The 14,181-nt window shown below is 42.1% G+C and overlaps 1 protein-coding gene across 4 annotated transcripts in view; it reads right to left on the bottom strand.

Annotated features, from left to right (window-relative positions):
• RREB1 (ras responsive element binding protein 1) overlaps positions 1 to 14,181 on the bottom strand; it is a 145,306-nt gene that overhangs the window by 65,287 nt on the left and 65,838 nt on the right. For 3 of the 4 annotated variants that reach the window (XM_006766097.2, XM_006766099.2, XM_006766098.2), the window contains exons 3-6: positions 11,970 to 12,092; positions 11,177 to 11,356; positions 6,003 to 6,092; positions 4,857 to 5,020 (exon numbers count right to left, since the gene is read on the bottom strand). In XM_006766097.2, the coding sequence (XP_006766160.1) occupies positions 4,857 to 5,020; positions 6,003 to 6,092; positions 11,177 to 11,314 (392 nt within the window). In that variant the 5' untranslated portion in view covers positions 11,315 to 11,356; positions 11,970 to 12,092. Of the gene's footprint in view, positions 1 to 4,856; positions 5,021 to 6,002; positions 6,093 to 11,176; positions 11,374 to 11,969; positions 12,093 to 14,181 lie in introns of all 4 variants that reach the window. The other variant, XM_015565539.1, reaches the window with a different exon arrangement.

Raw genomic sequence — 14,181 nt, 5'->3', positions numbered from 1 at the left:
AGACTCAGGGCGTTCACCTCTCCTGATTAGGGCTGATTGGGAGTGAGCCCACAGCAGGCACAGTGGGGCCGGGATGAGCGGGAGCAGCAGGTAGAAGCTGCAGGTGACGTTGTACTGCGGGTTTTGGCCTGATCCCTGCAGGCCACCCAGAGGGGCCCCACCTGTGCACGAATTTGTGCACCGGGTTTCTAGTTAAAATCATAAATGAAAGAAGATACAACACCACTCACTTCACAGAATAAAAAGCATTATGGGCGGGGGGGTTACTATGAACAACTGTATGCCAACCAATTAGACAACTTATAGAAAACACATAAACTACTAAAACTGACTCAAGAAAAAATAGAAATGTGAACATACCTATCACAAGAGACTGAATTAGTAATTTAAAAACTTCTCAGAAAGAAAAGCCCACGTGACTTCACTGGCGAATTCCACCAACTATTTCAAGCCTTAATACAACTCTTCACAAAGTCTTTAAAAAAAAAAAAGGAGGAAATATATCCTGACTCACTCTATGAAGCTTGTATTAATTACCCTGATACAAAAACCAGATAAGGGTATCATAAGAAAAGAACACTACAGACCAATCTCTCTCATGAATACTGGCAAAAAAATACTAGCAAATCAAATCCATCAATATATGAAAATAATTATACATTGTGACCAAGTGGGATTTATCCCAGGAATAAAGTTAGTTCAACATCCAAAACTTGACTATCTCAGTAAAATGCAGAAAAAGCATTTGACAAAATCCAACAACCTTTCATGATAAAAACACTCTGCAAACCATGAAAAGAAAGGAACCTCAAACTGATTAAAGGGCATTTATGAAAAACCCACAACTACCATCATATTTAATGGGAAAAGATTGAATACTTTCTTCCTAAGATCAGAAATAAGACAATGATGTCCATTCTCTCCACATATATTTAACACTGTGCTGGAGGATCTAATGAGGGCTAGCAGGCAAGAAAAATAAATGAAAAGGCATCCAGATTAGTTTCAAAGGAAGAAGTACAACTATCTCTATTTCCAGATGACATGATCTTGTATACAGAAAAGCCTAAGGAATTCACTAAGTAACTATTAGAATGAATCAGCAAAATTGTAGGAAATGAGATCAATATAAAGTCTGAACTATACTTTTATACACTAGTAACGCACAATCAAACAATGAAATTAGCCCAGCCAGTGGGGCTCAGTGGTTGACCGTCGACCCATGAACCAAGAGGTCACCGGTTCAATTTCCAGTCAGGGCACAGGCCTGGAGTTGCTCAATCCCCAGTGGGTGCAAGCAGGAAGCAGCCAATTGATGTTTCTCTCGCATCGATGTTTCTCTCTCTCTATCCCTTCCCCTTCCTCTCTCTCTAGTTGAAAGAAATCCAGTAAATGGAAAATATTCCGTGATTAAAAATTTAATATTATGATGGCAATGCCCCCAAATTGATCCACACATTTTGCAATCCCTGTAATTATTTCAGTTGCCTTTTTTGGAAAAAACAAACAAAAACGAACACCTGACAAGCTAATCCTAAAATTCATATAGAAATGCAAGCAACTCAGAATAGCCAAAACGATCTTGAAAAAGATCTAAGTTAGAGGATCCATACCACTCGATTTCAAAACTTACCAAAAAGCAACAGTAATTAATATCATGTTAGCCTCAGGGAAGACATAGAGATCAAGGGAACAGAACTGCGAGTACAGATCTAAATCCTTGTATTTATGGTCAACGAGACAATTCAATGGGGAAAGAAAAGTCTTTCTACCAAATAGTGCAAAAGACTGAACTTGGACCCCTTCCTTACACACTATGCAAATATTAACCCCAAATAGATCATAGATGTAAGTGTAAGAATTAAAATTATGTAACTCACACCTATTCCATTTCACACCTATTAGGATAGCTATAATGAAAAAGACAGAGACAAATAGGAACAACTGTTAACAAAGACGCGGAAAAATTGGAACCCTCATCCACTGCTGGTAGGAATATAAAATGATGGTACAGCTGCGTTAGGAAACAGTGGGATAGTTCCTCAAAATGTTAAACATGGAGTTACCACATGTCTCAGTAATCCCACTCCTAAGTAGCTACCCAGAAGAAATAAACACATGCTTCCACACGAAAAACTGTTCAATGTTCATAGCAGCATTATTCATAATAGCCAAAAAGTGGAAATGACTCAAATGCCCACCAACTGAAGAGATAAGTAAAATGTGGTACCCACACAATGGGCTATCATCTGACAACAAAAAAGAATGAAGTACTGACACATGCTACATACAACATACAGCAATCTTGAAAACATTATGCTAAGTGAAAGCAGCCAGTCACAGAAGACCAACATTATATAATTCCATTTATATGAACTGTCCAGAATATGAAAATCCAAAGACAGAAAGCAGATTAGTGTTTTCCCAGGGTGGAGGGTGGGAAGTAATGAGAAATGATTGCTTATAGGTATGGGTTTCCTTTGGGCGTGATGAAAATATAAAATTGATTAGAGTGATGGCTGCATTAATTCTGTGAATATACTAAACCCATTGAATTGCATACTTTAGGTGGGTAAAATGTAATGAATAGTATATAAATTATATATCATAAAGATGTAAACAAATAGAAATTTAGTCCAGTGCCAGATGCATAGTGCACTGTAACTTTAGTTATAATTAGAAATTTTTAAAATCAGGTGTGATTGGGCCTAAGACCAGAGATGGCTCATGGAGTATCATAAGCAGTAAGTAGTTAGGGCTAAAGCAGCCAGGAGGAGGGAATGCACCCCACTGCCCACTGCCAAATAAGAGCTGGGGAGTCCCCCTGAGCAGAACTGCCCCAGAAAGGGACAGGCAACAACACTCTAAGCCCAGATTTTAAGATGGCGAATATATGAGGGAGTCCTTTTTGGGAGGTATGAGGTAGATAGGAGCTGCAGGAAAAACAAAATAAAACGGCAAAGAGAAGGCAAAGTCACCAACAGGCTGATATGGCGACAAAAAAAGCAAAAAGCTAAAAGGTAATATGTATTTTAAAATAGCAACAGTATTCACTTCCTTCTTTATACCCAAAACTCAAGAAGAGGAGGAGCAAAGAGAGAAAACTGAACTTTTTATGGGGGAAAAAAAAGTAAAGTACTTTGTAAATATTCTTTAAAATATTGATACCTTTCAGAGAGTCATACTATATTCTAACTTCTAGTGCAGACTGAGAAATTCGTAGGCTTAAATTATTGCAGTTTTACTTAGAAATGCAAGTAATAGACATGTGCTGAACTCCTTATTTCCTAATCCTCATCTTAGTACAATGACATGGATGATATTAAAAACCTTGTGTTAAAGAGGAGGTAACTGAGGTACATAGGTTAAGTAACTTGCTCACGAATGGGAAATTTACAAGTGGCAGAGCTGAAATTTGAAACCAGGTGCCTAATTTCAGAATCCAGAAATTTACCATTATGTTTGTATGTTCCAAGTATACCATCATTAGTTCATGAAATGATTTTAGGTGGAATAAATGGACCATATCATATTAGTATTTACATGTAATAAAAAATCAATTTACAACATATTTCTTTTGAAATAAATATGAAAAACAAGATGTTGGTCAACTTTTAAAAAGAAAGCAGTATGCCTTGGCCGGTTTGGCTCAATGTATAGAGGGTCGACCATCAGGCTGAAGGGTCCTGAGTTCGATTCCAGTGAAGGGCACGTACCTCAGCTGCAGGCTCCATCTGTGGTCCTGGTTGGGGCACATGTGGGAGGCAACCAATCGATGTGTCTCTCTCACATTGATGATGTTTCTCTCTACCCCACTCCCTTCCACTCTCTAAAAATCAACGGAAAAAATATCCTCGGGTGAGGCTTAACCCCCACCCCACCCCCAAAAAAGAAAGCCTAGAAGAGAATTCAGAAAAATAAAAACAGCCTGATTTTCTGAGAAGGTAAAATTTTGAGTCCCTTTAAAAAATTTTCCTAGAATTCTAATGTTCCTAAAATGTTTGTGCTCAAACAAAAACATTTAAAAAGTCTGTTCTGCTCTAGCTGGTGCTGCTCACTGGTTAGAGCATTGGCCGATGTGCCCCAGGTTCAATCTCTGGCCCCAGCCTGGGTGCTTTCAGGAGGCAACCCATCATGACTCTCTTACATCAATGTTTCTCTCTCTCTCTCTCCCCTCTCTTTCACTCTCTAAAACTCAATGGAAAAAATAACTTTGGGTGAGGATTAACAAAAAGTCTATTCTAACCCCTCAAAACGTATGTAATCATTCTATAAAGTATACTTCCCATGGACTCATACCACAGAATTTTAATATGCCCACCACTGAGCTCCCTCCCACTTCTGAGTGAGCCTCTCTCCCCCTCAGAAGGAAATTCCTGACATTTATTAGATTGTCTATTTCTTCTTTTATCCTCTCTTACCCTAAAGCTCCAGGACCAGGCAACTTAACTATTTATTCAAAGGTCCCAGAGATTTTTCGTAAGAAAAACACCTGCAGGGAACCTAGGATGCATATGCAACTAGTTTTTAAAAGGCAAAAGGTTACTGTGCTATTCCTTGAGGGTTCCTCTGTATCTGATAAGCTGCCCACCTCTGGCACCTGAACAAAGAAATAGCAACTGGCAAAGGGGAAGGACTTGGTGTTTCACCCTAATCCCCAAAGGGCCAAAGACCTAGCCCAGGTACTTCTGTTTCCCACGATGAGACACCTCTAATGCTCCGGAGATAGTATGCACACGCAAAAACCATCTCTGGCTTTTCCATACAGTGAACAGGATTCAGAATTAATGTTTCCAGGCAAGTCCTCTCTCTGATCATGGCTGAGAGGCCACCAGGCCACAGCGGCCCTCACCCACCTGTGCATGTTCCCATTGGTGGTAAAAGACTGGCCACAAACAGTGCACTTGTAAGGCCTCTCGCCAGAGTGCACCAGCATGTGGCGGTCCAGGGAGCTGGCCGAGCTCAGAGACTTCCCGCAGATGCTGCATGAATGGTCTGCCCCTCCGGTGTCCGTGTTGTGCTGCAGAAAGCAATCACCACAGTGGTCACTTAAGATGGGCCAAGACTCAGTAACACAAATTCAAAGCTTTATAATAAAACCAGTAAAGCTTCTCAGCTTTTTTTTTCTGTTTCATTTTAAATATCTTCCTGAATGTCAAGACTGATCAGCAACACAGGCAAATAAAGATTCTGTATGATCTTCTTCTATTTCCATGTTTCGGTTTTGAAAAATACTTCTGCAAGACTCAGAGAGAGTTGGAATCTTTGAAGGTCTTTCTTGGAGACACATATGGATGAACTGACCACCCTATTAACACGAACAGGAAGACTGCCAGCTCTGCAGCAAACAGGTGAACTGTGGTCCTCACATTGTCAGTGTCCATTCTTCAAGTCTGATGACTCAGTCTTGCTGCCAGGAAAGAACTGAAATCTGCACAGTTGAGAGAGGTCTGGCCTCTGAAACATGTTAAGAAGGAACATTTCCATCCAAACCCAAATTAGTAAATGATGTTATTTTTTAGCACCACGCCCTAACTTGAATAATGACACTAGAGTCATCAGTACTTCGTCATGAATCAGTTATAACAGGTGAGGGAGAAGGAAAACTCTAATAATAAGGAGGAAAAACCAAATGAGATCCCAAATCAAGTTAATGCCCTGCTGCACGACATGAGGCTGGAACAACATAAAGAGCAGGGTATACAACAATTTCCTGTTCTGTAAGGGGTTTGGTTCATACTGACGAGTCACATACCATGCAGTCTTCTGCTACATGTGGTCAGTGAACTCGGTATTTGCTAAATTCTGAAAAGGAATTCTGTGTTGATCTGGGACTTTGACACAATCACACACACAAAAATTACTTCATAACTACCTCGCAAAATAATTAAAATATTAAACTGAAATTAAACACAGCCACAATTCATATACTGATACGAAATCACTTGGTCCTCTCTTAATGAAGAATGATTTAAAACAAAAATATAAAAGCAGTAGCAAACCTGACGAATGTGCATAGTTAACTGGTGCTGTGTAGTGCAAATCTTTTCACACAGGGGGCAGTTGTAGGAAGACTTCTCTTCTTTCATTTCCTGAAAAGACATAATAAAAGGGAGAATCAATTGCACCTGGTGCCTCTTCTGTCTGCCATGAGCACCTGTGACTCATGGGCCGTAGCAATGAGACGGCTAAGAGGATGGGCTCTAGAGCCTGTCTGGTATGCGCTTGGACAAGTCACCGTCCTGTTGGCCCTCAGTTTCCTCATTTGTAAAATGGGAAAGTAACAGCATCTACCACATCACACTGTGATGAGGATTAATTCAGCTGACACACATAAAGTACTGGACTAGTGCCTGGCACAGGGTAAGTGTTCAATAAATATTAGTATTCTTATTAGACATATACCATTTAATTAATCATCAGTAATGGCGAAAAATTAAGCATTAAGTCAAGGCAGAGCTAGGAAAGGAATGTATTTCTCCCCAAATCCGACCCAGGCTCCAGCTACTCTTTTCAACCTGTCCTCGGGCCTCACAAGGACACATGAGAGGTAATGAAGCTCTCATGACACCTCCTAATGGTGGAAGGCCTCCCGGCCCAGCTGTGTGCCTAACAGGCACCACCTTGGCCCTTTTACTCCCTGCTAGCACCTGCTTGACACCGCTCATAAATAGTAAATAAGAATAAGAATGCTGTGATAGCAACTAAAAACCCAAAATGAAGACTCCCACAGAGGCGACAAAAGAACAAGCTCACTGTTTGGGGAAGTGGCCCATTTTATGTTCCCTCAAAACACACAGGACAGGACAAGCTTCCTTGAAGCAATATATTTTACCTTTTTAAGGAAAATGACAAGCTCCTTTACTACCTACACAACTCCTTTCAAAATAATTCCTGGAGCTTTGTCATGAACATGCCTGTCACAACCTTCTCAACACACAATCCCTGAGCACCTCAGGTCTGTCCAAAACTAACGGGATCAAGGCCTGGATGCCTCTCTCAGGAATGTGGAATTGAGATACTTAGAGACTAAGATCCATGGGTTTCCGAAGATCAGCAGAATCGCCTGGGAGCTTCCTGAGATTTCTAGATCAGGCTCACAACAGACTGAGTCAAAATCACTGGGGTGAGGGGAGCTGAACCCCAGGAACTTGTTTCACAGGCTCCCGGGAGATGCTGGTATGTGCCCAGGTGTGGGGTTGCCTAGGTTACTAAGTTAGGCGATCAGCAGCACTTGAATTACAGTGCAGGTAGGGTTGGGGCCAGACCCAGCAGCATGGCGGGCCCCAGCCACAACGTGCAGCTGGATGTGCTAATGGAGTGGGAGACCAAGCAACCTGTGAAAGAGGGGAGGGCTGGACCTGCGGGCATTTTCAACAGACCTCTTTTTCCTTGTGCTCATTTGAATGAGTTTCTGTTTCTCGCAAATAACACCAATTATTGAACACTTACTATGTGCTAAACTCTGTACATATAAAAATATCAATTTTTTTTACAACCACTAAAAAAAATAGCCACTATTATGGACCCCATTTTCTGGATGAGGAAACTGGGGTACAGAGAGGCAAGTAACCTGCCCCAAATTAGATCCAGAATTAAAACACAGGCCAGCTGCTCGACAGCCCATGCCCTAAACCACTTATAGAAGTCTGACAAAAAAAAAGGAAAAAAAAAAAAAAAAAAAAGATGAACTCCAAGGCACAGAAAAGAAACACTGTTGAGGCTGGCTTATGAGAAATAGTGAAAATACAAGTCACCCTGAAGACTATAAAAACAAATGCACCATAAGCCAGATGAGGTGAAGTGCATGCATGATGTCTACTGTATAGCTGCCTATAGTGGTTCTCTGTCTCTCTCTCTCTTCAAAGACTAGCAGGCCTCGTTTTGAGCACAGTAGTCCCCCCCGCCCCTTATCTGCAGTTTCATATTTCATGGTTTTAGGTACCCATGGGTCAACTACGGTCCAAAAATATTAAACGTAAAATTTCTAAAATAAACTACCCATATGTTTAAATTTCCTGCCGTTCTGAGTAGTATGATGAACTCTCATGCCATCCTGCCCTCTGCTGGGATGTGAATCATTCCTGTGTCCAGCATCCCAGGCTGCATACACTGTCACTCAATGGCTATCTTGGATATCCGATTGACTGTTGAAGTATTGCAGTGCTTGTGTTCAAGTTGCCCTTATTTTACTTAGTGATGGCCCCACGGTGCAAGAGTGGTGATGCTGGCAATCGAATGTGCCAAAGAGAAGCCAAAAGATGCTTCCTTACGTGAAAAGGCTTGTACGTACGGGGAAAGTCATAGTAGATATGGGGTTTGGTACCATCCACAGATTCAGGCATCCACTGGGCATCTTGGAAAGCAGCCCCTGTGGGTAAGTCACCTTTACCTAGTCTGTGGCACTGGGTCTGAGACCTAGGTATATCATACATCTTTCACTCTCAAATTTAAAAAAAAAAAGTTACAGCTATCAATTCTAAGGAAGTTGATTAACCCAGAGATAGTAAAAAGCCTGCAAGTGTCACTGAGTTCAGCGACTTGCACTTCTCATAGGGGTATACTCTGTGTCTGGGGTGTCCTATGTTCTCAGCCCGGTGCTACTACACTTAGAATGGAGCTGGCCAAGGACCACCAAACGGAAAAACCAAAAAGAAAAGTAGCAATGACAAAATACAAGCACTCACAATCATAATGAAAAATGCCTCACAGCCAGGCCAAAATTCAGTCTTGGGCCTTTTTGGTGAATTATTAGATTAGCAATACAATACATTAAAATTTTTTTAGCGAAAGATTCATCAGCAGGATGTAAATACATGTTAAAAAGCCAAGTCTCCAAGAGACTAGCTCCTTGAGGAGGCAAATAAATAAAAAAAAGAAATCACCTTTCATTCACCTTGAGGGAGAAGCAGACAGAGCAGCTCATGGGGCTACCTGGCACTGCTTCTGGGGCTTATCATGAACTCGGGCCCAAACGTGCTCTGAGCCTGGCAGTGGCATGCCGCAGCCTGTGACTCCAGCCCACAAAATCCACGGTGCTCTGGGGGAAGGAAGGCTGTGAACTCGGATACAGTTTTCAATAGAAAAGGCACCACCATGATGATGCTGGGAGAAACCTTCTGGAGAATTCTGAACCCAGTTATTGGGGCCACGCTAGTGGAAAGAGCACACTTCCTGAGCTGACAGATAAAATTAGCAGCTAATGTGATAACTAACCGTTCCAGCGAAATGCTCTGGCACCCATGCCGGTGTCCAGCTGGGGCTAATCTGCCCTAGAACTTGGTGCTATCGCTCATGGGACTCCTCCCAGGGCTCCGTGGCAGTCCTCCCCGCTCACTCCCAGGTGAGGGTGAAGCGCTCTCTCCCCACTGCATTGTTTGTTTTTTCTCCCGTGCACTGTCTTTCTCTTTTTACCTCTGGCCCTTACCTCCCCTTCAAAAACTGAGCCAATGCCCCCAAGAACCCAAGGAACCCTGGAGGCACAGGGGGTAGATGACAAATAGCGGAGGCACACACCTGTCCCATTTCCTGCACCACACTTACACAGTCACTCCCAGTTACCACCCAGGGACTGAAGAGCTGTGTGTCCCCTCCTATGGCTCTACTTGTCATCTCTGAACCACTGGGAAAGGACTGGTGCCCACACTTATGCCGACTCGGCCTGAGCAGGGCAGTGCCGGGCTATTTAAAGAGGACGTGATCCCTACCTACCACTTACTCCTGGTAGAACAGCAAAGGAAGAGAAGACAATGACCTTTCTATCTCATTCATCCTGAAATGTCTGACACCGTGGTGCAGTACCTGGCTGGAATTAGGAGCTGGCATATACCATGAAACGAGTGAATGGATGGAGAGACGAACGAACAGATGGATGGACAGACAGTCATGTGAGAGTGGAAATAAACCTTTTCTTCCCAGAGCTAGCACTCCTTCTTGACTCAGGCCACAGTCATGCAGGCTGAGTATTTTCTCAAGGACCCATAGGAAGAGAGGCACGCAGAGACAAGGGAAAAAAAGAGAGAGAAAGGTATCAATGCTCCAACCCTAAAACACTGTTTAATTCTGCCAAGTGCTCAGCCTTGAGAAAGGTGTGGAGAAACAGACACTCTCCCATGCTGCTGGAGGGATTTTAGGCTGGTACAACTTTTTCTGGAGGGCAAATTATATCGAAAGCCGTAATTAATGTTTTACTTCTAAGAATTGATAGAAAACCATCATAGGTGTACTCAGACAATTCTGTATAATAACAGTCACTGTAGGATTGTTAATAAAAAAAATTTTAATTTAAAAAATCCCAGCAAGTTTACTTTCATCTCCATTTCTGGTATCTAGACAAATTTAAGACTGCCTGCTCCCTGAGGGTTTGGTATAACCCCATTAAATCCGATCAACCAAAAACTAAATGTGGAGGAATTGGTTCATATCATATGGATTCAGAGAAGAAATGAGAACTGTGTACTCTCTACCTCACTCCTTGAGCTTCGTTGAACATGCTGCTTAACAGGATAGCAACCACTTCGCAAGTGCCCCCTTTGTATGTCAATTAAAAGATCCATCTCATTTCCCAACGGAGGGGACTGGGCTTTGACTACATCATTAATCCTCCGTATCCCTGCCCACTCATTTACTCTTTCCTTCTTCTCCTGATCTAATGCTCACTACAAGTTCAAAAGGACTAAATTGCCTCTTATGTGGAATTCTCTGGAGCCAAATTCTGTGCTGTGTCGAGGATGGGAAGCTGGATAGTAGCCCCAGGACAACCAGTTCTTATTTGCTCCGTAATCTGAAGACACTTAAAAAGTAATCAAGGAGGTGGCTTTAGAAACCAGCTGGGTAAGGAAAGAACAACATCACAATAGAGAACTAAGTTAAGTTCTTTACCTTGGCCATCAAATGAAGAAAGCTGGCAATCAAATAAAATTACAGGGCAGAGAATCAGGGCATCTTTACCAATATTGACACCACAGCATAGAAAACTTTCTCCATGAAAGGAAATGGAAATAAGCTATGAAAAGTTCACACTTGAAAAATGATGACCACCTCTGGGTATGTCTGCTTACATCTCAATACACCCACAGGTTTATCCGAGCAAGCTGAGGCTCAAGAGAACATCCTTCTCCCAACGTCTCAGAGACCGAAGTCACCAGATGTCACCACCTCGCCCACAGAAGCTTACCTGGTTCCTTCGGCCAATCCGGTTTGGTCCTGGAGGCTTCGTGGGGGACTTGATTTTTACACTCATTACTGCTGACATCATGGTGTTGATGGAAGACAAGTCTGAACCTTCCAAGCCAATGGGCGAACTTGACGTCATTGGGACAAGGGTTTAAGCTTCTAAGAAGCCTCTGCCATAAAACTGAAAATCGGAAATTGCTGATATGATCATTGGGAAATTGAGGCTTCTGTCAGAGCCAGATGGTACTGGCCATGGCTACCACAACTGTAAGTCAGGCCAAAATACCTAAGACCCTCTGCCTTCAATTCAAGCTGACACTCACACCCATAACGACTTAAGCTTTCACCTAAATGAAGTGTTGTCATATCAAAGAATAACCTTACTTCCTTTCTAAGTGTATGCCACTAACACAACTCCCATAGCCACCTGAGGCAGGTCTCTTTGCCGATACTAATCTTTCATTAGGCAGAGTGGCAAAGGCTAACCAACAGTTAGGAAGCCCAGGGAGCTGCCATTTGACCAGCACCTTCCCAATAACCTAACTAACTTATTACTACAGGGATGTTGTAGACCTGACAACTGAGAACCATCAGGTTTCACTTAACTCTGCTGCCACAAGCCAGTGATTTCAATGGGCCCCAGTTGTATAAGGCAATTGAGGCGCCAACCCTATCAAAATTGTGACCAAATTTCAAATCAACATAAAAAACACTGCTTCTTAAAAAATACAAATAGGAAATATACCGATACCCCAGAAAATGGACAGAAGAAAATCCAGCCCACTGCCAATTACCTCCATTTCTGCCCCAACTGATAAACTATGAGATTTTCCCTTGCTATAGCTATCATCCACGTGGAGTAGGAAATGAGTCTGTGTTTCACGTTTTTTTTCTTCTCCCGGTATCACTCGTTGACACTGGAAGGGAAGCAAAGGCAAAAAGATTCAGTGCATATATTTTCACTTAGTGAAAGACTGAAGCCATTTATTTGCTGTAATCTCAAACCACGAAATTCATGAGAACACGGAGCACAAGTAAGAGGCAATTTCTAAGTATTCTTTTTCTTCCAAAACCATATTGTGGTTGATGTTCCCTACAGTGTTGTCACCCTCACTCCCAACAGACAGAACGATTTTGGGGTATTTTACTTTCTGAAACCCGTGCCTGTGTGCGCGTGTATGTGTAACAAATACCCTTTCATACTCTGCCCCTGGCGTCCTTCCCTAGGTCCGCTGCATTGCTGCAGAGAGACGGGGGCATGGGGACACTCAGACTCCAATTTGACTCACAGTCCAGAAGGTATTACCTCAAACCTAAAGGAAACCAGGTAATGTGAAAAGAATAATCAAAGGGAAAAATGACCCACAGCTACATCAAAACCTACCTCTACAGGCCTTTTCTAGTTACGTCCCTTGCAACTGGTAGACGATGGCTACAGGTATGGCCAGAGGTCAGTCTACGGGTAAATGATTTCCCTCGTTTTATCTGGGAAGGTATTTCACAGCTGAAGCCTGCAGTGAGCCACACACCCTGTCCCCATGGTGTGCATCAGTAGATCTCACAAGTCCTCAACTGCCATCAAACATCACACTCATTATTTCACCGCCCAGTGAATGCTTAAGGAGAACACCAGAAAGAACATGGCTTCCTGTGGTTTCCTCCTTCAACTTTAGGCAATGTGACCGAGGAGAGGACAGTGGCAACACCCAGAGCAATTACAAGTGTGCCCAGCACCAGAGCAGGAGAGGCCTGGGAATATAACTTTATTAAGTGATGTTGCCATGAGCTTGGAAGTCCCAAAGTCAAAATCCTACCAGAAAAGTCAGAGAGGATGTCAGGAGCAGTCCTTTTCTTGCCAAGAGACAGAATGTGCCTTCTTATTAACAGACTTTTGAAAATATGAACCCAATGGTTTTCCAAATGGTAGGTGAAAGGACTAACTGCAGAGACATGCTCCTTAAGACAACTCATTCAGCCTCACCCCGCACATGTCTCCTCTCAGAGGAAAGTAATGGTCAAAATTAAAGGGGGAAAAAAGGCTATTGTCTTTCCATGAAGTTTCCCCATGCCAGAAGGCCATTTAAACTTAATAAAGACTGTGCTTCCAACTTCCTATTTTTAACTGCCTTTAAAGTTTATTTGGCAGATTTCTCTTTAAGAAAGGACATGTGAAGGAAGTACATCCATAAGTGTACACACACCTCAATTCTTTTGTAATGGATTTCTAACGACAGTATCATCAGTCCCCTAGAACTGTAATCAATCAGCATGTAATTATTTGTTTGATTCAAAGAAGTGGACACCTTCAATACCAAAACCATCTTCATTCTTTTATCTTATTTTATTTTTATGGCTTTTTATTTATTTCAGAGAGGAAGAGAGGGGGAGTCGAACTTGAGACCCTATAGTCTGCAGGCCGATGCTCTATCCACTGAACCAAACCTGCTAGGGCTAAAACCAACTTCATATGTATGTATGTATGTGTGTGTGTGTGTATGTATATATGTATATATAATTTTCTTCACTGATTTCAGAGAGGAAGGGAGAGGGGGGAGAGAGATAGAAACATCAATGATGATAGAAAATCATTGATCGGCCGTCTCCTGCATGCCCCCTACTGGGGATCGAGCCCGCAACCCGGGCATGTGCCCTGATGGGGAATTAAATTGTGCCCTCCTGGTTCATAGGTCTATGCTCAACCACTGAGCCATGCTGACCAGGCCATCTTCATTTTAAAAATATACTTCTCCCATAGTTTTATTGTACATAAAATTATAAAATAACTGGCTAGAAATCTTCTTTACTATAATTATGCCAGTAAAAAAAATTAACCTTTCTAACAATTTATAGTATGAGTTTAGAAGATGATCTTGATTTTGTCCTATGACTCAACTTAGAAAAGAAAATGTGGTAAAGTTTACTAAATCTGAAAATAGGTTAGAGTAAACACCTTTAGGACTAAATATAATATTTTAGGTTAAAATAAAAATTTAATTCTTCTCTCAT

The sequence above is a fragment of the Myotis davidii genome, unplaced genomic scaffold, assembly GCF_000327345.1.
Source record: "Myotis davidii unplaced genomic scaffold, ASM32734v1 scaffold80, whole genome shotgun sequence".
NCBI classification, from domain to species: Eukaryota; Metazoa; Chordata; class Mammalia; order Chiroptera; family Vespertilionidae; genus Myotis; species Myotis davidii.
This window is presented reverse-complemented; position numbering and strand designations above follow the sequence as displayed.